This window comes from Chlorocebus sabaeus, chromosome 16 (assembly GCF_047675955.1).
Source record: "Chlorocebus sabaeus isolate Y175 chromosome 16, mChlSab1.0.hap1, whole genome shotgun sequence".
Taxonomy (NCBI): Eukaryota; Metazoa; Chordata; class Mammalia; order Primates; family Cercopithecidae; genus Chlorocebus; species Chlorocebus sabaeus.
This window is the reverse complement of record NC_132919.1, coordinates 33,790,858-33,817,368: the sequence shown is the minus strand read 5'-3', so window position 1 is coordinate 33,817,368 and position 26,511 is coordinate 33,790,858. Positions and strand designations below refer to the sequence as shown.

Below are 26,511 nucleotides of genomic sequence, written 5' to 3'. Positions count from 1 at the left end.
TCGCCATTCTAACTGGTGTGAGATGGTATCTCATTGTGGTTTTGATTTGCATTTCTCTGATGGCCAGTGATGATGAGCATTTTTTCATGTGTCTGTTGGCTGTATGAATGTCTTCTTTTGAGAAATGTCTGTTCATATCCTTTGCCCACTTTTGGATGGGGTTGTTTGTTTTTTTCTTGTAAATTTGTTTGAGTTCTTTGTAGGTTCTGGATATTAGCCCTTTGTCAGATGAGTAGATTGCAAGAATTTTCTCCCATTCTGTAGGTTGCCTGTTCACTCTGATGGTAGTTTCTTTTGCTGTGCAGAAGCTCTTTAGTTTAATGAGATCCCATTTGTCAATTTTGGCTTTTGCTGCCGTTGCTTTTGGTGTTTTAGACATGAAGTCTTTGCCCATGCCTATGTCCTGAATGGTACTACCTAGGTTTTCCTCTAGGATTTTTATGGTATTAGGTCTAACATTTAAGTCTCTAATCCATCTTGAATTAATTTTCGTATAAGGAGTAAGGAAAGGATCCAGTTTCAGCTTTCTACTTATGGCTAGCCAATTTTCCCAGCACCATTTATTAAATAGGGAATCCTTTCCCCATTTCTTGTTTCTCTCAGGTTTGTCAAAGATCAGATGGCTGTAGATGTGTGGTATTATTTCTGAGGACTCTGTTCTGTTCCATTGGTCTATATCTCTGTTTTGGTACCAGTACCATGCTGTTTTGGTTACTGTAGCCTTGTAGTATAGTTTGAAGTCAGGTAGCGTGATGCCTCCAGCTTTGTTCTTTTGACTTAGGATTGTCTTGGAGATGCGGGCTCTTTTTTGGTTCCATATGAACTTTAAAGCAGTTTTTTCCAATTCTGTGAAGAAGCTCATTGGTAGCTTGATGGGGATGGCATTGAATCTATAAATTACCTTGGGCAGTATGGCCATTTTCATGATATTGATTCTTCCTATCCATGAGCATGGTATGTTCTTCCATTTGTTTGTGTCCTCTTTGATTTCACTGAGCAGTGGTTTGTAGTTCTCCTTGAAGAGGTCCTTTACATCCCTTGTAAGTTGGATTCCTAGGTATTTTATTCTCTTTGAAGCAATTGTGAATGGAAGTTCATTCCTGATTTGGCTCTCTGTTTGACTGTCACTGGTGTATAAGAATGCTTGTGATTTTTGCACATTAATTTTGTATCCTGAGACTTTGCTGAAGTTGCTTATCAGCTTAAGGAGATTTTGGGCTGAGACAATGGGGTTTTCTAAATATACAATCATGTCGTCTGCAAACAGGGACAATTTGACTTCTTCTTTTCCTAACTGAATCCCCTTGATTTCTTTCTCTTGCCTGATTGCCCTAGCCAGAACTTCCAACACTATGTTGAATAGGAGTGGTGAGAGAGGGCATCCCTGTCTTGTGCCAGTTTTCAAAGGGAATTTTTCCAGTTTTTGCCCATTCAGTATGATATTGGCTGTGGGTTTGTCATAAATAGCTCTTATTATTTTGAGTACGTTGCATCAATACCGAATTGATTGAGCGTTTTTAGCATGAAGGGCTGTTGAATTTTGTCAAAAGCCTTTTCTGCATCTATTGAGATAATGATGTGGTTCTTGTCTTTGGTTCTGTTTATATGCTGGATTATGTTTATTGATTTGCGAATGTTGAACCAGCCTTGCATCCCAGGGATGAAACCCACTTGATCATGGTGGATAAGCTTTTAGATGTGCTGCTGAATCCGGTTTGCCAGTATTTTATTGAGGATTTTTGCATCGATGTTCATCAGGGATATTGGTCTAAAATTCTCTTTTTTTGTTGTGTCTCTGCCAGGCTTTGGTATCAGGATGATGTTGGCCTCATAAAATGAGTTAGGGAGGATTCCCTCTTTTTGTATTGATTGGAATAGTTTCAGAAGGAATGGTACCAGCTCCTCCTTGTACCTCTGGTAGAATTCAGCTGTGAATCCATCTGGTCCTGGACTTTTTTTGGTTGGTAGGCTATTAATTATTGCCTCAATTTCAGAGCCTACTATTGGTCTATTCAGGGATTCAACTTCTTCCTGGTTTAGTCTTGGAAGAGTGTAAGTGTCCAGGAAATTATCCATTTCTTCTAGATTTTCCAGTTTATTTGCGTAGAGGTGTTTATAGTATTCTCTGATGGTAGTTTGTATTTCTGTGGGGTCAGTGGTGATATCCCCTTTATCATTTTTAATTGCATCGATTTGATTCTTCTCTCTTTTCTTCTTTATTAGTCTTGCTAGTGGTCTGTCAATTTTGTTGATCTTTTCAAAAACCAACTCCTGGATTCATTGATTTTTTGGAGGGTTTTTTGTGTCTCTATCTCCTTCAGTTCTGCTCTGATCTTAGTTATTTCTTGCCTTCTGCTAGCTTTCGAATGTGTTTGCTCTTGCTTCTCTAGTTCTTTTAATTGCGATGTTAGAGTGTCAATTTTAGATCTTTCCTGCTTTCTCTTGTGGGCATTTAGTGCTATAAATTTCCCTCTACACACTGCTTTAAATGTGTCCCAGAGATTCTGGTATGTTGTATCTTTGTTCTCATTGGTTTCAAAGAACATCTTTATTTCTGCCTTCATTTTGTTATGTACCCAGTAGTCATTCAGGAGCTGGTTGTTCAGTTTCCATGTAGTTGAGCGGTTTTGATTGAGTTTCTTAGTCCTGAGTTCTAATTTGATTGCACTGTGGTCTGAGAGACAGTTTGTTATAATTTCTGTTCTTGTACATTTGCTGAGGAGTGCTTTACTTCCAATTACGTGGTCAATTTTGGAGTAAGTACGATGTGGTGCTGAGAAGAATGTATATTCTGTTGATTTGGGGTGGAGAGTTCTGTAGATGTCTATTAGGTCTGCTTGCTGCAGAGATGAGTTCAATTCCTGGATATCCTTGTTAACTTTCTGTCTCGTTGATCTGTCTAATGTTGACAGTGGAGTGTTGAAGTCTCCCATTATTATTGTATGGGAGTCTAAGTCTCTTTGTAAGTCTCTAAGGACTTGCTTTATGAATCTGGGTGCTCCTGTATTGGGTGCGTATATATTTAGGATAGTTAGCTCTTCCTGTTGAATTGATCCCTTTACCATTATGTAATGGCCTTCTTTGTCTCTTTTGATCTTTGATGGTTTAAAGTCTGTTTTATCAGAGACTAGTATTGCAACCCCCACTTTTTTTTGTTCTCCATTTGCTTGGTAAATCTTCCTCCATCCCTTTATTTTGAGCCTATGTATGTCTCTGCATGTGAGATGGGTCTCTTGAATACAGCAGACTGATGGGTCTTGACTCTTTATCCAGTTTGCCAGTCTGTGTCTTTTAATTGGAGCATTTAGTCCATTTACATTTAAGGTTAAGATTGTTATGTGTGAACTTGATCCTGCCATTATGATATTAACTGGTTATTTTGCTCGTTAGTTGATGCAGTTTCTTCCTAGCCTTGATGGTCTTTACATTTTGGCATGTTTTTGCAATGGCTGGTACCGGTTGTTCCTTTCCATGTTTAGTGCTTCCTTCAGGGTCTCTTGTAAGGCAGGCCTAGTGGTGACAAAATCTCTAAGCATTTGCTTATCTGTAAAGGATTTTATTTCTCCTTCACTTATGAAACTTAGTTTGGCTGGATATAAAATTCTGGGTTTAAAATTCTTTTCTTTAAGAATGTTGAATATTGGCCCCCACTCTCTTCTGGCTTGAAGAGTTTCTGCCGAGAGATCTGCTGTTAGTCTGATGGGCTTCCCTTTGTGGGTAACCCGACCTTTCTCTCTGGCTGCCCTTAAGATTTTTTCCTTCATTTCAACTTTGGTGAATCTGGCAATTATGTGTCTTGGAGTTGCTCTTCTCGAGGAGTATCTTTGTGGCGTTCTCTGTATTTCCTGGATTTGAATGTTGGCCTGCCCTACTAGGTTGGGGAAGTTCTCCTGGATGATATCCTGAAGAGTGTTTTCCAACTTGGTTCCATTTTCCCCCTCACTTTCAGGCACCCCAATCAGACGTAGATTTGGTCTTTTTACATAATCCCATACTTCTTGCAGGCTTTGTTCATTTCTTTTTCTTCTTTTTTCTTTTGGTTTCTCTTCTCGCTTCATTTCATTCATTTGATCCTCAATCGCTGACATTCTTTCTTCCAGTTGATCAAGTCGGTTACTGAAGCTTGTGCATTTGTCACATATTTCTCGTGCCATGGTTTTCGTCTCTTTCATTTCGTTTGTGAGCTTCTCTGCATTAATTACTCTAGCCATCAATTCTTCCACTATTTTTTCAAGATTTTTAGTTTCTTTGCGCTGGGTACGTAATTCCTCCTTTAGCTCTGAGAAATTTGATGGACTGAAGCCTTCTTCTCTCATCTCGTCGAAGTCATTCTCCGTCCAGCTTTGATGCGTTGCTGGCGATGAGCTGCGCTCCTTTGCCGGGGGAGATGCGCTCTTATTTTTTGAATTTCCAGCTTTTCTGCCCTGCTTTTTCCCCATCTTTGTGGTTTTATCTGCCTCTGGTCTTTGATGATGGTGATGTACTGATGGGGTTTTGGTGTAGGTGTCCTTCCTGTTTGATAGCTTTCCTTCTAACAGTCAGGATCCTCAGCTGTAGGTTGTAGCTGTAGGAGATTGCTTGAGGTCCACTCCAGACCCTGTTTGCCTGGGTATCAGCAGCAGAGGCTGCAGAAGATAGAATATTTCTGAACAGCAAGTGTACCTGTCTGATTCTTGCTTTGGAAGCTTCCTCTCAGGGGTGTACTCCACCCTGTGAGGTGTGGGGTGTCAGACTGCCCCTAGTGGGGGATGTCTCCCAGTTAGGCTACTCAGGGGTCAGGGACCCACTTGAGCAGGGAGTCTGTCCCTTCTCAGATCTCAACCTCCGTGTTGGGAGATCCACTGCTCTCTTCAAAGCTGTCAGACAGAGTCGTTTGCGTCTGCAGAGCTGCTGCGTTTGTTATTGTTTACTGTGCCCTGTCCCCAGAGGTGGAGTCTACAGAGACAGGCAGGTTTCCTTGAGCTGCTGTGAGCTCCACCCAGTTCGAGCTTCCCAGCAGCTTTGTTTACCTACTTAAGCCTCAGCAATGGCGGGCGCCCCTCCCCCAGCCTCGCTGCTGCCTTGCCGGTAGATCACAGACTGCTGTGCTAGCAATGAGGGAGGCTCCGTGGGTGTGGGACCCTCTCAGCCAGGTGTGGGATATGATCTCCTGGTGTGCCTGTTTGCTTAAAGCGCAGTATTGGGGTGGGAGTTACCCGATTTTCCAGGTGTTGTGTGTCTCAGTTCCCCTGGCTAGGAAAAGGGATTCCCTTCCCCCTTGCGCTTTCCAGGTGAGGCAATGCCTCGCCCTGCTTCAGCTCTCGCTGGTCGGGCTGCAGCAGCTGACCAGCACCGATCGTCTGGCACTCCCCAGTGAGATGAACCCAGTACCTCAGTTGAAAATGCAGAAATCACCGGTCTTCTGTGTCGCTCGCGCTGGGAGTTGGAGACTGGAGCTGTTCCTATTCGGCCATCTTGCTCCGCCCCCCTCAGATACAAGGTTATTTATAACAGCAAAAGATCGGGGGAAAAATCCCAAGTGTCCATCAATAGGGACTAGTTGAATATAATACATCCATAAAATAGCATGTTAGATGTTAAAAAAAAAAAGAATAAGGAAGTTCTTTGTGTATTGATATGGAAAGGTGTCCAATGTATATTGCTAAGTTATTCTCATGTCACGTAATTGTTCTTTGTTTGCCTGTGGCAAGCAGAAGATTTGTGTAATGGAGGGAGCCTCATACTGATCTGTAAGTGATGCAAGAATTCTGCTTCAGGACAGGTAGCTCTAAGGGTCTCTCAGTCCAAGATGGCTGAAAATTCACTGTCGAAAAAGTAGGTGCTTACTGTATAAGAAAGGAGAAAATATTTGTTTGTATTTGAGTAAAGAAATTCTGGAAGCATAGGCAAGAAAGTTTAAAAAAGCGTCTGTAGTAAGTGAGAAGGGTGAGACTGGGAAGGCAGGAAATGGGAAGATGGGAATAGGAGTGCTTTGGTATTTGGCATGGAATATGTTCTAAAATTATTATTATTATTATATGAGACAGAATTTCGCTTTTGTCTCCCAGGTTGGAATGCAATGGCGCAATCTTGCACCAAAATTACAGGCCAAAGTACCTGTAATACCTGCACTTTGGGAGGCCAAGGCGGGCAGATCACTTGAGGTCAGGAGTTTGAGATCAGCCTGGCCAACATGGTGAAACCCTGTCTCTATTAAAAATACAAAAATCAGCCAGGCATGGTGGCACATGCCTGTAATCCCAGCTATCCAGGTAGCTGAGACACAAGAATTGCTTGAACCCAGGAGGCAGAAGTTGCAGTGAGCCAAGATCGCATTACTGCACTCCAGCCTGGGTGACAGAGTTCAAAAGAAAAGAATAGAGATGTTCTTAGTGCACTAATTGTCAGAATTGATTGACAATAATTTGGCTTCAGATTCAACGTTGTCAGTGCTTCTCTTGGAAGAAAGGTAATGACTGTCTCAAACAAATTTTGTCTATAACTGGGGTTATTGGTACTGAAGAAAGTCAGGGCCTGGGATGGTAGGTCTGAATCAAGTAGTCCCAAAGACCTTCCTCTCTTTTTTTTTTTTTTTTTTGAGACAGAGTCTTACTCTGTCGCCAGGCAGTGGTGCAATCTTGGCTCACTGCAACCTCCACATCCCGGGCTCAAGTGATTCTCCCGCCTCAGCCTCCCGTGTAGCTGGGATTACAGGCGTTTGCCACTATGCCCAACTACTTTTTTGTATTTTTAGTAGAGATGAAATTTCACCATGTTGCCCAGGCTGGTCTCGAACTCCTGAATTCAGGTGATCCTCCCACATTGGTCTCCCAAAATACTGGGATTACAGGGGTGAGCCACCATGCCTGGTCCCCAGATACCTTCCTCTTAATGTCCTAAACCCTCAGGAGCCCTCACCTGATATTACATAGTTTGAGAAAAACTGCTCTGGCCCTCTCACTGATGTTTTTAAAGATTCTCTAGCTTCATAGTGAAATTAGTACCTGGAATGGACGCAATGCTCTGTTGGAGTCCCAAGGACACAAGGACAAATATGGGAGTTCTGGGATGGACGAGAGGAGTTTATCAGGTGAAAAAGTTAGAGGAAGGCATTAGAGTCTCAGAGCACACCTACACAAAGGTACAGAGTCCCTAGATCACATGGGGAGCGGTGACTACTTTGGTGCATGTGGAGTGGAAGCATTCGTTAAGTACTTAGTCTGGTCTCTGTCAGTTACTAAGTGTTATGTGGAATATTAAAGAAATGAAAGAGACAGTTCTTGCCTTTATGTAATTTCCTCAGGAAGCATGCTCCATTATAAAAGTAAAGAAAAAAGAAGACCTATTCAATTACTAGGTAAATGGACATCGAATGTCGTGATTTTCTCTATCTGTCAGGTAGGGGTAGTCTGTGGCTTGCAGGGCAGGGCAGGGCAGTAGAGTGGAAGCAATAGAGGATCTGATGTCTGAGAGACTTGGGTACAGACACAGGCTCTGCCATTTCCTAGTGGTGTGACACTGGACATCGGGCAAGTCATGTTGCCCGGGCTGGCCTCTAACTCCTGGGCTCAAGCGAGCTTTGCACCTCAGCCTCCTAAGTACCTGGAATTACAGACATGCTACCTCATCCAGCTTTCACTTGACATATTTGAGTCCCTGTTTTCTCACATGAAAATGAGAATAAGTATATCTGCCTTGGAGAATTTGGGAAGACTGGAGATATTTGTAAACGTCCTGGGACAACCAACAAATAATAGATTTTCTTATTTTACACTCCTTTGGTTTTTAAAGGTGTTTTATTTTATTGTATTGTATTTACTTTTTTGAGATGGAATCTCACTCTGTTGCCCAGGCTGGAGTGCAGTTGCGTGATCTCAGATCACTGTAACCTCTGCCTCCCAGGTTCAAGAGATTCTCCTGCCTCAGCCTCCCAAGTAGCTGGGATTACAAGCGCCTGCCACCACACCTGACTAATTTTTGTATTTGTTAGTAGAGATGGAGTTTTGCCATGTTGGCCAAACTGGTCTCGAACTCCTGACCTCAGGTGATCCACCCGTCTCCGCCTCCCAGAGTGTGAAGATTACAGGCGTGAGCCACCCCACCCGGCATCTAAAGCCATTTTGAATATGTCCTCAAATTATTTTATCCATCCGTGTGTTTCTCCCAACTTTTTTTTTTTTTTTTTTTTTTTTTAAATGATGGTGATGGTGAAGGGAGAGGGGGTAAAATTTACGGGAATAAAGGAAGGGAAGTGAATGAAGTTGGGAGATTGGTGGGGGATGGGAAAGGAGGAACAAACTGATAGTCAAAGGGACCCTGCAGGCAGGAAGACGTTAGGTCAGGACAACAGATACACGACAACAGCTTCCAGGCTCACTGAACACTAGAAGGACTCAAAACATCACATAAAAGGCAAAGCAGTCACCTGGGAGGCTAGCCAGGGGACCAAAAGATGTGACAGATGATGTCTATGTATGAGGTTATAAAGTTAGTAGGAGGAGTATAGGTTTCTCTTTTGGTATGGATTTGAGTGACTTTGAGAAAGTTAATGTTTCTGAGCTTCCATCTCTTCAACATTTTTTTTGTTTTCTAATCTATTTTATTTTTTATTTACTATTATTATTTATATTATTTCAATAGTTTTGGGGGAACAGGTGGTATTTTGTTATACGGACAAGTTCTTTTTTTATTATACTTTAAGTTCTGGGGTTCATGTGCAGAACGTGCAGGTTTGTTTCATAGGTATACATGTGCCATGGTGGTTTGCTGCACCCATCAACCCGTCACCTACATTGGGTATTTCTCCTAATGCTGTCCCTCCCCTAGCCTCCTACCCCCTGACAGACCCTAGTGTGCGATGTTCCCCTCCCTGTGTCCATGTGTTCTCATTGTTCAGCTCCCACTTATAAGAGAGAACATGCGGTGTTTGGTTTTCCGTTCCTGTGTTAGTTTGCTGAGAATGATGGTTTCCAGCTTCATCCATGTCCCTGCAAAGTGATGAACTCATCCTTTTCAATGACTGCATGGTATTCTATGGTATATACATACCACATTTTCTTTATCCAATCTATCATTGATGGACATTTGGGTTGGTTCCAAGTCTTTGTTATTGTGAATAGTGATGAAATAAACATATGTGTATATGTGTCTTCATAGTAGAATAATTTATAATCCTTTGGTATATACCCAGTAATGGGATTGCTGGGTCAAATGGTATTTCTAATTCCAGATCCTTGAGGAATTGCCACACTGTCTTCCACAATTGTTGAACTAATTTACACTCCCACCAACAGTGTAAAAGCGTTCATATTTCTCCACATCCTCTCCAGCATCTGTTGTTTCCTGACTTTTTAATGATTGCCATTCTAAATGGCATGAGATGGTATCTCATTGAGGTTTTGATTTGCGTTTCTCTAATGACCAGTGATGATGAACCTTTTTTTTTTTTCATATGTTTGTTGGGTGCATAAATGTCTTCTTTTGAGAAGTATCTGTTCATATCCTTTGCCCACTTTTTGATGAAGTTGTTTGTTTTTTTCTTGTGAATTTAAGTTCCTTGCAGATTCTGGATATTAGCCCTTTGTCAGATGGGTAGATTGCAAAAATTTTCTCCCGTTCTGTAGGTTGCCTATTCACTCTGATGATAGTTTATTTTGCTGTGCAGAAGCTCTTTAGTTTAATTAGGTCCCATTTGTCTATTTTGGCTTTTATTGCCATTGCTTTTTGTGTTTTAGTCATGAAGTCTTTGCCCATGCCTATGTCCTGAATGGTATTGCCAAGGTTTCTTTCTAGGATTTTTATGGCTTTAGGTCTTACATTTAAGTCTTTAATCCATCTTGAGTTAATTTTTGTATAAAGCATAAGGAAGGGGTCCACTTTCAGTTTTCTGCATGTGGCTTGCCAGTTTTCCCAACACCATTTATTGAATAGGGAATCCTTTCCCTATTGCTTGTTTTTGTTAGGTTTGTCAAAGATCAGGTGGTTGTGGATGTGTGGTGTTATTTCTGAGGCTTCTGTTCTGTTCCATTGGTCTACATATCTGTTTTGGTACCAGTACTGTGCTGTTTTGGTTATTGTAGCCTTGTAATATAGTTTGAAGTCATGTAGCATTATGCCTCCAGCTTTGTTCTTTTTGCTTAGGATTGTCTTGGCTATGCGGGCTCTTTTTTGGTTCTATATGAAGTTTAAGGTAGTTTTTTCCAGTTCTGTGAAGAAAGTCACTGGTAGCTTGATGGGGATAGCATTGAATCTATAAATCACTTTGGGCAATATGGCCATTTTCACAATATTGAGTCTTCCTATCCACGAGGATGGAATGTTTTTCCATTTATTTGTATCCTCTCATTTCCTTGAGCAGTGGCTTGTAGTTCTCCTTGAAGAGGTCCTTCACATCTCTTTAAGTTGTATTCCTAGATATTTTATTCTGTTTGTAGCAATTGTGAATGGGAGTTCACTCATGATTTGCCTCTTTGTCTATTTTTGGTGCATAGGAATGCCTGTGATTTTAGCACATTGATTTTGTATCCTGAGACTTTGCTGAAGTTGCTTATCAGCTTAGGGAGATTTGTGGGCTGAGACGGTGGTGTTTTCTAAATATACAATCATGTCATCTACAAACAGAGACAATTTGACTTCCTCTTTTCCTACTTGAATACTCTTTATTTTTTTCTCTTGCCTGATTTCGCTGGCCAGAACTTCCAATACTATGTTGAATAGGAGTGGTGAGAGAGGGCATCCTTGTCTTGCCCATTCAGTATGATATTGGCTGTGCATTTGTCATAAACAATTCTTATTATTTTGAGATACATTCCATCAAACCTAGTTTATTGAGAGTTTTTAGCATGAAGAGGTGTTGAATTTTGTCAAAGGACTTTTCTGCATCTATTGAGGTAATCATGTGATTTTTGTCATTGGTTCTGTTTATGTGATGGATTACGTTTATTGATTTGTGTATGTTGAACCAGCCTTGCATCCCAGGGATGAAGCTGACTTGATTGTGGTGGATAAGCTTTTTGATGTGCTACTGGATTCGGTTTGCCAGTATTTTATTGAGGATTTTTTGCATTGATGTTCATCAGGGATATTGGCCTGAAATTTTCTTTTTTTGTTGTGTCTCTACCTGGTTTTGGTATCAGGATGATGCCAGTCTCATAAAATGAGTTAGGGAGGATTCCCTCTTTTTCTATTGTTTAGAACAATTTCAGAAGGAATGGTACCAGCTCCTCTTTGTACCTCTGGTAGAATTCGTCTGTGAATCCGTCTGGTCCTGGACTTTGTTGGTAGGGTATTAATTACTGCCACAATTTCAGAACCTGTTATTGGTCTATTCAGGGATTCGACTTCTTCCTGGTTTAGACTTGGGAGGGTGTATGTGTCCAGGAATTTATCCATTTCTTGTAGATTTTCTAGTTCATTTGCATAGAGGCGTTTATAGTATTCTCTGATGGTAGTTTGTATTTCTGTGGGATCGGTGGTGATATCCCCTTTATGATTTTTTATTATGTCTATTTGATTCTTCTGTCTTTTCTTCTTTATTAGTCTGGCTAGTGGTCTATCTATTTTGTTGATCTTTTCAAAAAACCAGCTCCTGGATTCATTGATTTTTTGAAGGGGTTTTTGTGTCTCTATCTCCTTCAGTACTGCTCTGATCTTAGTTATTTCTTGTCTTCCACTAGCTTTTGAATTTGTTTGCTGTTCACGTCTCTAGTTCTTTTAATTGTGATGTTGGGGTGTTGATTTTAGATATTTCCGGCTTTCTCTTATGGGCATTTAGTGATATAAATTTCCCTCTACACACTGCTTTAAATGTGTTCCAGAGATTCTGGTGCGTTGTGTCTTTGTTCTCATTGGTTATGAAGAACACCTTTATTTCTGCCTTCATTTTGTTATTTACCCAGTAGTCATTCAGGAGCAGGTTGTTCAGTTTCCATGTACTTGTGCAGTTTTGAGTGAGTTTCTTTGTCCTGAGTTCTAATTTGATTGCACTGTGGTCTGAGAAATTTTTTGTTATGATTTCCATTATTTTGCATTTGCTGAGGAGTGTTTTACTTCTAATTATGTGGTCAATTTTAGAATGAGTGTCATGAGGTGCTGAGAAGAATGTATATTCTGTTGATTTGCGGTGGAGAGCTCTGTAGATGTCTATTAGGTCCGCTTGGTTCAGAGCTGAGTTGAAGTCCTGAATATCCTTGTTAATTTTCTGTCTCTTTGATCTGTCTAATATTGACTGTAGGGTGTTAAAGTCTCCGACTATTATTATGTGAGAGTATAAATCTCTTTGTAGGTCTCTAAGAATTCGCTTTATGAATCTGGGTGCTCCTGTATTGGGTGCATATATATTTAGGGTAGTTAGCTCTTCTTGTTGCATTGATCCCTTTACCACTATGTAATGCCCTTCTTTGTCTCTTTTGATCTTTGTTGGTTTAAAGTCTGTTTTATCAGACACTAGGATGGAAACGCCTGCTTTTTTTTTTTGCTTTCCATTTGCTTGGTAAATATTCCTCTATGTCTTTATTTTGAGCCTGTGTGTATCTTTGCACGTGAGTTGGGTCTCCTGAATACAGCACACTGATGGGTCTCAACTCTTTATCCAATTTGCCAGTCTGTGTCTTTTAATTAGGGCATTTAGCCCATTTACATTTTTAATTAATTAATTATTATTATTATTATACTTTAAATTCTAGGGTACATGTGTATAACGTGCAGGTTTGTTACATATGTATACTTATTCCATGTTGGTGTGCTGCACCCATCAACTCATCAGCACCCATCAACTAGTCATTTACATCAGGTTTAACTCCCAATGCAATCCCTCCCCTCTCCCCCCAGCCCATTTACATTTAAGGTTAATATTGTTATGTGTGAATTTGATCCTGTTACTATGATGCTAGCTGGTTATTTTGCCCATAGTTGATGGTTTCTTCATAGTGTTGATGGTCTTTACAATTTGGTAAGTTTTTGCAGTGGCTGGTACTGGTTGTTCTTTTCCATGTTTAGTGCTTCCTTCAGGAGCCCTTTTAAGGCAGGCCCAGTGGTGACAAAATCTCTAAGCAGTTGCTTGTCTGTAAGGATTTTATTTCTCCTTCACTTATGAAACTTAGTTTGGTTGGATATGAAATTCTGGATTGAAAATTCTTTTCTTTAAGAATGTTGAATATTGGCCCCCACTCCCTTTGGGCTTGTAGGTTTTCTGCTGAGAGATTCGCTGTTTGTCTGATGGGCTTCCCTTTGTGGGTAACCCGATCTTTCTTTCTGGCTGCCCTTAACATTTTTTCCTTCATTTCAACCTTGGTAAATTTGATGATTATGTGTCTTGGGGTTGCTCTTTTCAAGGAGTATCTTTGTGGTGTTCTCTGTATTTCCTGAATTTGAATGTTGGCCTATCTTGCTAGTTTGGGGAAGTTCTCCCGAATAATATCCTGAAGAGCATTTTCCAAATTGGTTCCATTCTCCTCATCACTTTCAGGTACAACAATCAAATGTAGGTTTGGTATTTTCACATAGTCCCATATTTCTTAGAGACTTTGTTCATTCCTTTTTATTCTTTTTTCTCTAATCTTGTCTTCTTGCTTTATTTCATTAAGTTGATCTTTAATCTCTGATATCCTTTCTTTCACTGGATCGATTTGGCTATTGATACTTGTGTATGCTTCATGAAGTTCTCGTGCTGTGTTTTTCAGCTCCGTCAGGTCATTTATGTTCTTCTCTAAACTGGCTATTCTAGTTAGCAATTTGTCTTACCTTTTTTTCAAGGTTCTTAGCTTCCTTGCATTGGGTTAGAACATGCTCCTTTAGCTCGGAGGAGTTTGTTATTACCCACCTTCTGAAGCCTACGTCTGTCAATTCGTCAAACTCATTCTCTGTCCAGTTTTCTTCCCTTGCTGGCGAGGAGTTGTGATCCTTCGGAGGAGAAGAGGCATTTTAGTTTTTGGAATTTTCAGTCTTTTTGCACTGGTTTCTCCCCATTTTCTTGGATTTGTCTACCTTTTGTCTTTGATGTTGGTGACTTTTGGATGCGGTGTCTGAGTGGATGTGCTGTTCCTTTCTGTCTGTTAGTTTTGCTTCTAACAGTCATGGCTCTCTGCTGCAGGTCTGCTGGATTTTGCTGAAGGTCCACTCCAGATCCTGTTTGCCTGGGTGTCACCAGTGGGGGCTGCCTGTTCTTTTCTTTGGAAACTTCATCCTAGAGGTGCACATGCCAGATGCCAGCCAGAGCTTTCCTGTATGAGGTTTTTGTTGGCCCCTCCTGGGAGGTGTCTCCCAGTCAGGATACACAGGGGCCAGGGACCCACTTGAGGAGGCCATCTGACCCTTAGCAAGCTCGAACACTGTGCTAGGAGATCCGCTGCTCTCTTCAGAGCTGTCAGGCAGGTACACTTAAGTCTTCTGGCACTGCACCCACAGCCGCCTCTTCCCCCAGGTGCTCTGTCCCAGGGAGATGGGGGTTTTATTTATCTCCCCCAACTTCTTAACATCGGTAAAATCTGGATGTGTCTCATAATAAATACCATCTCCTACTCACTGTCACCCAGGTTGCAGGCATAATCAAGTTGTGTGAACGCCTGGTATGAATGAGAAAGCACCGGCAACAATGAACAATAAACAATTACCAATAAAATTTGGGTAATTTCATTTGAAATTACCACTTACAAATCTTGATTCTGGTTTGTATTCTGACACTGCCACAACACGATAAAAACATTCTTGTTTTTCTCCCTTTGGACCCCATGATCATTGAAATAATTTTTTTTTTTTTTTTTCAAGGCAAGGTCTTGCTCTATCTCCTAAGCTGGAGTGCAGTGGCATAATCTCAGCTCACTGCAACCTCTGCTTCCTGGGCTCAAGCAATCCTCCCACTTCAGCCTCCTGAGGAGCTGGGACTATAGGCATGCACCATTACGTCTAGCTCATTTTTGTATTTTTTCTAGAGACAGGGTTTCACCATGATGCCCAGGATGGTCTTGAACTCCTGGGCTCAAGTGATCACCCATCTTGGCCTCTCAAAGTGCTAGAATTATAAGAGTGAGTCACCGCACCAAGCCTAAAATAAGTTTATAACTCTGTAGCACAAGTATATTCTCATGTCATGTAATTGTTCCTTGTTTGCCTGTGACAAAGAGAAGACCTTTTGTAATGGGGGGAGCCTCAGATTGATCTGTATATGATGCAAGAATGTTTCAGGAAAGATGGCTTCAAGGGTCTCCCAGTCGAGGACTGCAGACAATTAACTGCCAATAAAAGCTTTTTACATGACTTCCTCTTCTCTGCAAATATCGTGCTAATGAGTACCTTCTTCCTGGGAAGGCTCCTGCTACCCCCATCAGTGGGGACTCTTCAGGGACATTTGGAGATTCATACACTTTGAGAGTAGGATGGGGATCAGGGCTCATCTTTTTCAAGCAGCTGCAATGAGCTAGACACTTTATGTTACTTCATTTATTCCTTTCCATAGGAAATGTGCTATTCTTAGTTTTGTTTTACAAATGAGAGAGCAAAGTCTCAGAGAGGTTAGGGAATTTCCCAAGGTCAAAGGCATAATAAACACATGGGTTTAGATGAGGTTTACCAGATATTTCAAAACTTCTTTTCCTTTATAATTGTAACATAATGTTTATAGAAGAATATTTGAAATATCTGTAATTGATAATCAAATATATTAATCAATTAATTATAACTAATTGTCATAATCTGTATGATTCTTCTGCTTCCCCTAATTTATCATTCTTTTCACATCTAGTGCCACCAGGACATTTGCGATGTACTCTGGAGTCCCTCTGGAAGGAGCTGTCCTCACGGCATGAAGGATTAGGGGAGTTAATAAATAAGCAAACACAACCTTTCTCCTGGGGAATTGTGATCCTCTCTAGAAGCTGGGCTGTGGACCTGAATTTGCAGGAGAAGCCAGGAGTCATCTGTGATGCTCTGCTGATAGCACAGAACAGCCCTGGCAGGGCCAGGACTACTGCACTTGCACTGCTCTTACTTGGAAGCAGAACCTGGTGAACGTGGGGGGCTACACCGGGAAGGTGTGTGTCAGGGCCAAGGTCCTCTGTCTGAGTCCTGAGAGCAGCGCAGAGGCCTTGGAGGCTGCAGTGTCTCCAATGGATTACCCCGCGTCCTATAGACTTGCAGGCACCCAGCACATGGAAGCCCTGCTGCAGTCCCTCATGATTGTCTTGCTTGGCTTCAGGTCTCTCTTGAGTGACCAGCTCGGCTGTGAGGTTTTAAATCTGCTCACAGCCCAGCAATATGAGATATTCTCCAGAAGCCTCCGCAAGAACAGAGAATTGTTTATCCACGGCTTACCTGGCTCAGGGAAGACCATCATGGCCATGAAGATCATGGAGAAGATCAGGAATGTGTTTCACTGTGAGGCACACGGAATTCTCTACGTTTGTGAAGGTCAGTCTCTGAGGAACTTCATCAGGTAAGCAGTTGGACCTATGTCTCTAAGTATTATTTAATCTGGGTTTAATTTTCTCTGCTAAGTAACCTTGTTCCTTGAAAATTAAGTGGTAAAATTAGCTGCGACAACAAACTGTGTTTAGGAGAGCAGAATGGGGTAATTTTTTCTACCTTTTTTAGCTAAAGAACCGACTCAGGTCATTTTTCATTTTCTTGAGACAGAGTCTTGCTCTGTCACCCAGGCTGGAGTACAGTGGTGCCATCATGACTCACTGCAGCCTCAACCTCCTGAGGTCAAGCAATCCTCCCACCTCAGACTCCTGAGAAGCTAGGACCCAGTTGCATGCCATCATGCCTGGATAATTTAAAAATATTTTTTGTAAAAACACTATGTAGCCCAGGCTGGAGTGATCATAGTTCAGCGTATCCCTGAACTCCTGGGCTGAAGTGATCCTCCTGCCTCAGCCTCCCCAATTGCTGGGATTATAGGCATGAGCCACTGTGCCAGGCTCAATTGGGTTTTGATGGTGCCTGCCTACCTCTGCAATCTGGCTTTAGCTAGCTGGGACTTACTTCATTAAAGATCTGAAAATCCACCCAGCCATGGTAAAATAAAACAAAATGCTTTTAAAATTTAAGTTAACTTTTTATTTTAGAATATTCATAGACTTACAGAAAAGTTGAAAAGATAGTACAGAAAGTTCCTGCGTACCCCTCACTCAGTTCCCTCTTTCATTACTACATTACTGTGGTTTACTTGTCACAACCATAGTACAGTGCTGTGAACTAAACTCCACAATTTATCTGGATTTCCCAGTTTTCTCCTATTGTGCTTTGTCTGTTCCAGGATCCCATCCAGGACACCATATGACATTTAGCAGTTATGTCTCCTTAGCTTCCTTGGATCTATGATAATTTTTCAGACTTTATTTTTGAAGATCTGGATAGTTTTGAGAAGCACTGTTCAGGCATTTTGTAGAATGTTCCTTTTGGGTTTGTCTGATGTTTTTCTCATAGTTAGGCTGGAGTTACAGGTTGTCAACTTAAAAATCACACAATTTATAAGTTTAGAAAGGAGATTTTATTTATTATAAAGTGTTACAACCTGCAGGCTGGCCATCCTGATTGGGGGGAAGCTTAGGCAGAAAGGCAGCACTTTGAGAGAAGGGAGGATGGAACAGGGATTTGTGCTGAATGGCTTGGGAAAGTATACATATTCATCAGGTTATAGGAGGAGCTATGAATACTCCTGAGAGGTGGTTGTGGATATGCATGGAGAGTAAACATGCTTATTGTGTGTATTGTCCCACGTTCACTTTTTAGTAGAGACAACTTTTTTGTTTTTTTGAGACAGAGTTTTGCTCTGTCACCCAGGCTGGAGTGCAATGGTATGCTCTCAGCTCACTGCAACTGCTGCCTCCTGGGTTCAAGGAAATTCTCCTGCTTCAACCTCCTGAGTAGCTGGGACTACAGGCGTGTGTCACCATACCTGTCTAATTTTTGTGTTTTTAGTAGAGATGGGGTTTTGCCATGTTGGCCAGGCTGGTCTTGAACTCCTGACCTCAGGTGATCCACCCGTCTGGGCCTCCCAAAGTGTTGGGATTACAGGTGTGAGCCTCCGCGCCCAGCCAATAGAGACTTAACTTTTATATGTATTACAATTGGACCCTATATGTTTTGACTTTTATATCTATTACAATTAGACCCTATACATCAAAAGTCTTTTCAGGACAAGAAGGCACTCAAGTGCTCAGACTCGAAACCAGCCAGAACCTGTCCATGGTTGGTGGTCTTGTTATTAGGAGAAAGTTACAAAATCAGTCTCTTGTCCAGTCAAAGCTGTAGTTATGACTGGTGGAGCAGGGGATCAGTTGGTTCATGTCTGGCAGTGGATGAGCTGCAGTTGTTTTAATATTGCTTATCTCCAGGCCAGTGCTTGTTTAGCTGATAGAAGAAAAGAAAAAGCTTGTGGCCATTAGAACATAGTTTATTCTTTAAGTGTAGGGATGTGTGACTTAACTTGGTCCTATTTATAACTTGGTATCTTATTGCCACAAAGAGACTGTTTCATCAGTCTTATAACGTTTATTTTAACCTGAGTGCTGGTCAGTTGTTGTGTCTAAACTGCTAAAGAGAGCGGTTATAATGAGGTGCAGCTGACCAGCCATCCCATCATGCTTGCAAATTCAGCTTTTAAGGTTTTTCTGGGGTCCCCTTGGCCAAGAGGGGTTCTGTTCAGTGGTTAGGGGGCTTAGAATTTTATTTTTCATACTCAAGGTTTTCAAGAGGAGAACCACAGGGGTGAACTGTAATTGTCATCATATCATATCAAGCTTGTATGCGATCAACATGTCTTATCATGTTGATATTAACCTTGACCACATAAGTCAGGAAGTGTTTGCCAGGTTAATCCACTGTAGTTACTTTCCCTCCCTCAAATGTCATAAGTGCAGTTCACACTGAAAGGGTGGGGATTGAAGTGCCACTTCCTTCATGTGGGGAGAGAGGATGAAGCTATTATACATATGTTATGTGGGATTCTTCTGTATAGGAGACCATTTACTCATTCATTCAATCCTTTACTCATATGAATGAGCTTACAGGTACTTATTTAATGTTTTGTGTTATATTTGAATACTACATTATTTATTTAGTTGCTCAAATTGTTCTAATATTAGCCATTGGAAGTTCTTTATTTATTTATTTATTTTATTTTGCTTTAAGTTCTGGGATAAATGTACAGAACATGCAGGTTTGTTACATAGGTATATATGTGCCATGGTGGTTTGCTGCACCAATCAACCTGTCATCTAGGCTTTAAGCCCTGCATGCATTAAGTATTTGTCCTAATGCTCTCCCTCTCCTTGCCCTCCTACCCTCTGACAGGCCCCAGTGTGTGATGTTCCCCTTTGTGTGTCCGTGTGTTCTCATTGTTCAACTCCCATTCATGAGTGAGAACATGTGGTGTTTGGTTTTCTGTTCCTGTGTTAGTTTGCTGAGAATGATGGCTTCCAGCTTCATCCGTGTCTTTGCAAAGGACATGAATTCATTCTTTTGTATGGCTGCATAGTGTGTATGTGCCACATTTTCTTAATCCAGTCTATCATTGATGGGCATTTGGGTTGGTTCCAAGTCTTTGCTATTGTAAATAGTGCTGCAATAAACACATGTGTGCATGTGTCTTTATAGTAGAATGATTTATAATCCTTTGGGTATATACCCAGTAATGCGATTGCTGGGTCAAGTGGTGTTTCTGGTTCTAGGTCCTTGAGGAACTGTCTTCCACAATGGTTGAATTAATTTACACTCCCACCGACATTGTAAAAGCATTCCTATTTCTCCACATCCTCTCCAGCATCTGTTATTTTCTGACTTTTTAATAATTGTCATTCTAACTGGCATTAAATGGTATCTCATTGTGGTTTTAATTTGCTTTTCTTTAATGACCAGCGATGATGAGCTTTTTTGCATATGTTTTTTTTGGTGCATAAATGTCTTTTTATTTGAGACAGAGTCTTACTCTGTCACCCAGGCTGGAGGGCAGTGGTGCAATCTCGGCTTACTGAAACCTCTGCCTCCCGGGTTCAAGCAATTCTCCTCCCTCAGCCTCCTGAGTAGCTGGGATTAAGGGCACCCGCCATGACGCCCAGCTAATTTTTGTATTTTTATAGAGATGGGGTTTCACCATGTTGTCCAGGGTGGTCTCGAATTCCTGACCTCAAGTGATCCGCCCGCCTCAGCCTCCCAAAGTGCTGGGATTACAGACGTGAGCCACTGCACCTGGTCATAAATGTCTTCTTTTGAGAAGTGTCTCTTCATATCCTTTGCCCACTTTTTGATGTTTTTTTTTTTTTTCCTTGTAAATTTGTTTAAGTTCCTTGTAGACCCTGGATATTATACCTTTGTCAGATGGGTAGATTGCAAACATTTTCTCCCATTCTGTAGGTTGCCTGTTCAGTCTGATGATAGTTTCTTTTGCTGTGCAGAAGCTCTTTAGTTTGATTAGATCCCATTTGTCAATTTTAGCTTTTGGTGCAATTGCTTTTGTTTTAGTCATGAAGTCTTTGCCCATGCCTATGTCCTGAATGATATTGCCTAAGTTTTCTTCTAGTGTTTTTATGGTTTTGAGCTTTACATTCAAGTCTTTAATCCATCTTGAGTTAATTTTTGTGTATGGTGTAAGGAAGGAATATAGTTTCTGTTTTCCACATATGGCTAGCCAGTTTTCCCAGCACAATTTATTAAATAGGGAATCCTTTCCCCATTGTTTGTTTTGTCAGTTTTGTTGAAGATCAGATGGTTGTAGATGTGTGGTGTTATTTCTTAGGTCTCTGTTCTGTTTCATTGGTTGATGTATCTGTTTTGGTACCAGTACCATGCTGTTTTGGTTACTGTAGGCTTGTAGTATAGTTTGAAGTTAGGTAGTGTGATGCCTCCAGATTTGTTCTTTTTGCTTAGGATTGTCTTGGCTATGTGGTCTCTTTTTATGTTTACAGTAGTTTTTTTCTAATTCTGCGAAGAAGGTCACTGGTAGTTTGATGGGAATGGCATTGAATCTATAAATTACTTTGGCAGTATGGCCATTTTCACAATATTGATTCTTCCTATCCATGAGCATGGAATGTTTTTCCATTTATTTGTGTCCTCTCTTATTTCCTTAAGGAGTGGTTTGTAGTTCTTGAAGAGGTCCTTCATGTCCCTTGTAAGTTGTGTTCCTAGGTATTTTATTCTCTTTGTAGCAATTGTGAATGGGAGTTCACTCATGATTTGGCTCTCTGCTTGTATACTGTTGGTGTATAGGAATGCTTGTGATTTTTTTTTCTCTGCCCCAGCCGTAAAATCAGCCATTTCTCCATGAAGCTCTGGTTCCTTTTATTGAAGAATGGCAAAACCAAGATCTGTGCCCTCACTGCTATTTGTTTGTTTGCTTAATTTGTTGATGTTGACTATTCTGGCTTTTGCCAGATGTCACTGTATATGGCTACAGTGCCCATGGCACACATTAGCCATGTGTAGCAAATTAGTGCTTGCTATGTGGCTGGTCCAAATTGAGATGATATGTGAGTGTAAAATATACACTGGGATTCAAAAACTTAGTGTGATAAAGAATGAAAAATTACATGAATCATTTTAAATGGATTACATGTCAAAATGATAATATTTTGGAAATATTTAGTTGAATAAAATATTTTATTAAAAGTAATGCTGCCTGTTTATTTTTACCTTTAAAAAATGTGCTTACTATATTAAAATCACATTTATGTATTGCATGATATTTCTGTTGGATGGCACTAGTATATGGATCATTAAAATAGGTCTGCTAATTGTTAAAATTAATCTGCTCTTCATTAGACTAGACCAGTGGCTCTCAACAGAGTGGGGGTGGTGGTGGTGGTGGTGGTGGTGGATTTTGCCCTCCAAGGGACATAATATCTGGAGATATTTCTGATTGTCACCGCTTGAGGGGAGTGTGTTAATGGTACCTAATGGGTAGAGGCCAGGGATACTGCTGAACATCCTAGAAGGTACAGGATAGCCCCCCACAAGAAAGAATTTTCCATCCCTTAATCTCAATAGTGCCAAGGCTGACAAATCCTGTACTATAAGAAGAAGGAGTATATTTCTATCCTCCTTAAATATGTATTCCAGAATGGAAGGGCAGAACTAGTTAGAGTTTTAATCTGATCACAGTGACGGAATGTTTTGCTTTAGGACAATTAATGCTGATGCACTGAGGTTCCTATACGCTGGGGAGCTGGAAAACGGAATGAAGAATCTTAGAGGATTCCATGCCCCCAGTAAGGACCCCAATCTTTTTGATGCTGAAGTAATAGAGTTGCAAAAACTGTTTGTTCTTGTGAAGTGGTAGTGATATGTCAAAGACAACTAAGGGAAGTAGTTTCCTCAGAAAGGTAGACTATCTTCAGTGGATATTAGAAAATAAGGACATTAATGTCTCTCAAATTCTATGGTCCTATGTTGATCAGTTTCAAGATGTTACTAAGTGTTTATATAAATCTAGTAGAGGGGGTCTCTAAGAATCCCTGGGAAAAATTAAGAAATTAAGCCCAAAACATCTAATTCTTTAAATATGCTAACTCTTTAAGAAACAGTGGCAGGGTGCAGTGGCTCACGCCTGTAATCCCAGCACTTTGGGAGGCAGAGGCTGGTAGATCATGAGGTCAGGAGTTCGAGACCAGCCTGGCCAACATGATGAAACCCCGTCTGTACTAAAAATACAAAAATTAGCTGGGTGTGGTGGCAGGCGCCTGTAATCCCAACTACTTGGGAGGCTGAGTCAGGAGAATCGCTTGAACCCGGGAGATGGAGGTTGCAGTGAGCCGAGATGGTGCCACTACACTCCAGCCTGGGCAACAAAGAGCGAAATTCCGTCTCAAAAAAAAAAAAAAAAAAAAAAAAAAAAAAAAAAAATTGGGCGTGGTGGCTGTGCCTGTAATCCCAGCTACGCTGAAGGCTGCGGTGAAAGGATCATTTGAGTCTGGGAGGCGCAGGTTGTAGTGAGTTGAGATCAAGCCACTGCACTCCAACCTGGAGTGACAGAACGAGAATGTGTCTCAAAAACAAACAAGCAAAAAATCAAAACAAACAAACAAAAACAAAAACACTCTCCAGGCATGGAGAAAATAATATAAACTCAGTGGTAATCCTATACGCATGACTCTCTCTGAAACTTGCACAAATATAATAAATGCATCAACGATTTTAATCTTCGGGACCCTGGATCTTGCTTTCGGAGTGCCTGTCCTGCCGGCGTCGCGTCTGCGCGGCTCCCTGTGCTCAGATGGTTCGTGGGCATCCGCTCCTTTCCCCCACCGCCGCAGTCCACACTCCGCGTTCTGGGGAAAAGGCTGGGTCGGAGCGGAGCCATCGCCGCTAAGGTATGCGGAGCCCTCTTCATCGGGTACTGCATCTACTTCGACCGCAGAAGACGAAGTGACCCCAACTTAAAGAACAGGCTTCCAGAGGAAAGAAAGAAACAGAAGCTGGCCGAGGAGAGAGTTGAGCTTTCCAAGTTTGCTGACCTTAAAGATGCTGAAGCTGCTCAGAAATTCTTCCTTGAAGAGACACAGCTTTGGTGAAGAGATCCTAGCTCAAGGTGTAGGCCACCTGACAAATCCAAGTGCTGTGTGTGGACAGCCACAGCAGTTACTGCAAGTGCTACAACAAACTCTTCCACCACCGGTGATCCAGATGCTTCTGACAAAGCCTGTACCAGTTAATCAGACACTTCAGCGCTTGGCTGAAGACGATGTGGAATGAGAAACAAATGTCAACATCATAAAATCTCAGTTAAAATACTTAAAAAATTCTTAACTTGGTAGTTGAGCATAAGGGCAAATATGCTTGTTATGAACCATTCTACACTGAAATCTACCAAAGTTAATGTTTACTTTGTGTAAATCCATTTGGTCTATTTTTTCCAGTGAAAAGCATATTTTGATGGAGATCTTTTCACTTTATAAGTACACTATGAGTTACTGAAATATCGCAGATTTTGTTCATTTCTAAAACATGCGGTTGTAATGTACATATGGCCTTGCTTATGTTAAAAACACCAGTGGTCTGTGTTGAAAGACAATATGAGGGGTGGTCTCCTCCTTTAATCTCAAAAAAATTTCTAGAAATTAAAGTTTCTACATGGGAATCAGAATCTTTACTCATCATAAGGAAATCCTTGAATTACACTATCTCTGTTGCAATAATCAAAAATTCAAAGGCCATACTAACTGGAAGCAGACTCAGAAAATAGAAACAGGAAAACAATGGCTTAATTTAGTACATTCAATATTCTTGATATCCTTATCATTAGCCATAATTTAATTAGAGTAATATTTTTGCTCCTTAATTTTTCAACATTGTATAAAGAATTTTCCATTCAAAGTAACGTGAGGCGGAGCTACCTGAATTTCAGTGGTGATAAGACAAAAATATTTTGACCCACAGCTTTTGCAGGACCACTCTGAAGGAAAGTTAACCCTGTGAGGTTTAATTTCTATCTTCCTTGGCCTACATTTTTTCTAAGGTAGTGATTTTTGGTGACCTGAAACCCAAGCTGCGCCTGTCCTTTTCAATGACTAAGTGGTTACAAAACAAAAAAGATTGAACACTGACTGACGAGGAAGAGCTGGCAACTCTACTTCCTGTGTTACTTCTCAAAGTGGGGTCTGGGTACACCCTGGGGTACTTGGATCCACAGGATATGCACTGGCCTCAGAAAGGCAATACCATCGAGTGTGGTGAGGGTGCAGGGACATCAGTGTTCTCACTATTGCTGCAGAGACTGTGAAATGGTACAACTTGCTGTGGGAAAAGTAATATTCATTACAGTTTACAATGCAGGCCCTTTGACTCAGTAATCCTGCTTCTCATTATTTATACCCGAGCAATTGTGCACACACATAAGTGCATATTTGCTGCAAATCTCAGCTAAAGTCAATATTAGCTAAAGGTCTTTAATTAGGCTTAGGGTTGTTATCCACATTTCAGATAGTATAAATACTACCATTCATTATCAATGTTAAGGCAATGTTGCTAAAAATTGTTCTTACACCTTAGGTTAGGCATGTGCAGGAATTCAATGGCTACAAGTTACATGGCATTAGTCTGGCTTTAGCTATATGATGAGGAAAATTAGGAAGTCCGTTCTAAGATATGTCGTGTTTGGTAAGGACATTCTAAGCAAATTAGGAAGGCAGGTGCATGGAAGAAAAAATGGTATTCATACCTCCTCCTCCAGAATATCACAAGCCAAATAGATGTGGGACATGACTACTTGATGGGACTCTGATTTTAACTTCTTGGATTGTAAGCTCCAAAGTTTCATACAGGAGTTGTCAAATCCAGCAGCAAGCGGCTTGCTATCGGGGGAGATTTCTGCAGTGTTCAACAGCTGCTAGGTGTTATAGAAGGCATAGAAGCAGATGGTAGTGAGGGAGGGAGGCCCATCCTTGACGCGCTTAATGCTCTCCTGTAAGACCTCCAGGGCAGCCTCCTTCTGCAGAATAGGGCTGGGCATGTCAGGGGCCTCCAAATCGTTGTTCTCACTTCGGGAGGAGCTGCCACTTGCATACAGCTGGTAGTCTGTTGTCTTGGCAGGCTTAACGTCCTGATGAATATGTAAGGTGAGGACTTTGCACAGGGCAATATTGTTGTCACTTTGGAGGTAGCAGATAAGGTAGTTGTAGCTGTCTTCTTGGAGACGGACCACGTACTTTTTATCGAGGAACTCTCGAAGCTTGAAGTTAGGATGTCCTGGATAGTTTGAGTGGTCTGTAGCTGCTCAATGACCTCCTTCTGGCTAGCGTTCTGCAGAAATATTCCATGGAAGCGGCTGTAAAAACTTTCCACTGTGCTCTTTGGACCGTTCTGGACCAGGTTGAGATGAAGGTAGACAAAGAGAGGGTAGAGGAGAGGCTTCACTTCGTGGCTATGCTGTGAATCGGAATCGATGAGAAAAAATTCCGCTGTCGTCCAAACTGTACTTTATATTGTTGGGATTCTACCTGGGGGCAGACAAGGGGCTGCAGACACTATGTTGACACAACAAGATTCTGATTGTACTGTGAGATTGGCCACCATCTCTTCAGCAGTCTGTGGCAGCCGCGGTCCTTGCTTCAGGGGACCCTCTGAGTCCATGTACTGCCAGCGTTTGAGGTAGCAAGACACTACCATCTGGATCTGCTCTGTACGCACTCATTTCATGACTGAACATCCCAGGCGGCTCCGGCTCCTCCCACCGCGGCCCCCCACAGCCGCCGCCTCCCGGATCCAGTTGCTTCCGCCTCCGTTGTCTCTGCTCCGACTGCCGGCTCAGCTGGGCCTCCGAGCCCCGCGCCCCTCTGTCCCCGTCGCCGCTCTGGGCGGCCGCTCCATGACTCTTTCTTTTAATTATTATTATTTTTTAGAGGATCTCACTATGTTGTACAGGCTGATCTCAAACTCCTGGCCGAAGCGATCTTTCCACCTTGGCCTCCCAAAGTGCTGGGATTACAGGCATGAGCCACCTCGCCTGGCCCAAGAATCCTTTCTTTACTAAGATTTTTCATGAAGATTTAGAGGGTCTTAGTATTATTTAGTAACAAAAATACAAGAAAATCAAATGTAATG

The 26,511-nt window shown here is 41.5% G+C and overlaps 2 protein-coding genes and 2 pseudogenes across 3 annotated transcripts in view; 3 read left to right on the top strand and 1 right to left on the bottom strand.

Moving 5' to 3' along the window:
- LOC103242737 (schlafen family member 13) overlaps positions 1-26,511 on the top strand; it is a 101,358-nt gene that overhangs the window by 15,660 nt on the left and 59,187 nt on the right. The window contains exon 2 of the mRNA XM_073004855.1: positions 15,716-16,405. Within this exon, the coding sequence (XP_072860956.1) occupies positions 16,080-16,405 (326 nt within the window). The 5' untranslated portion in view covers positions 15,716-16,079. The remainder of the gene's footprint in view (positions 1-15,715; positions 16,406-26,511) is intronic.
- SLFN12L (schlafen family member 12 like) overlaps positions 16,295-26,511 on the top strand; it is a 45,366-nt gene continuing 35,149 nt past the window's right edge. The window contains exon 1 of one of the 2 annotated variants that reach the window (XM_037992762.2): positions 16,295-16,405. The gene's annotated coding sequence lies outside the window, so the exon portion shown is untranslated. The remainder of the gene's footprint in view (positions 16,406-26,511) is intronic. The other variant, XM_037992765.2, reaches the window with a different exon arrangement.
- LOC119621895 (mitochondrial import receptor subunit TOM20 homolog) lies at positions 23,073-23,679 on the top strand (annotated as a pseudogene).
- On the bottom strand, positions 25,124-26,106 carry LOC103242735 (TAF5-like RNA polymerase II p300/CBP-associated factor-associated factor 65 kDa subunit 5L pseudogene; annotated as a pseudogene).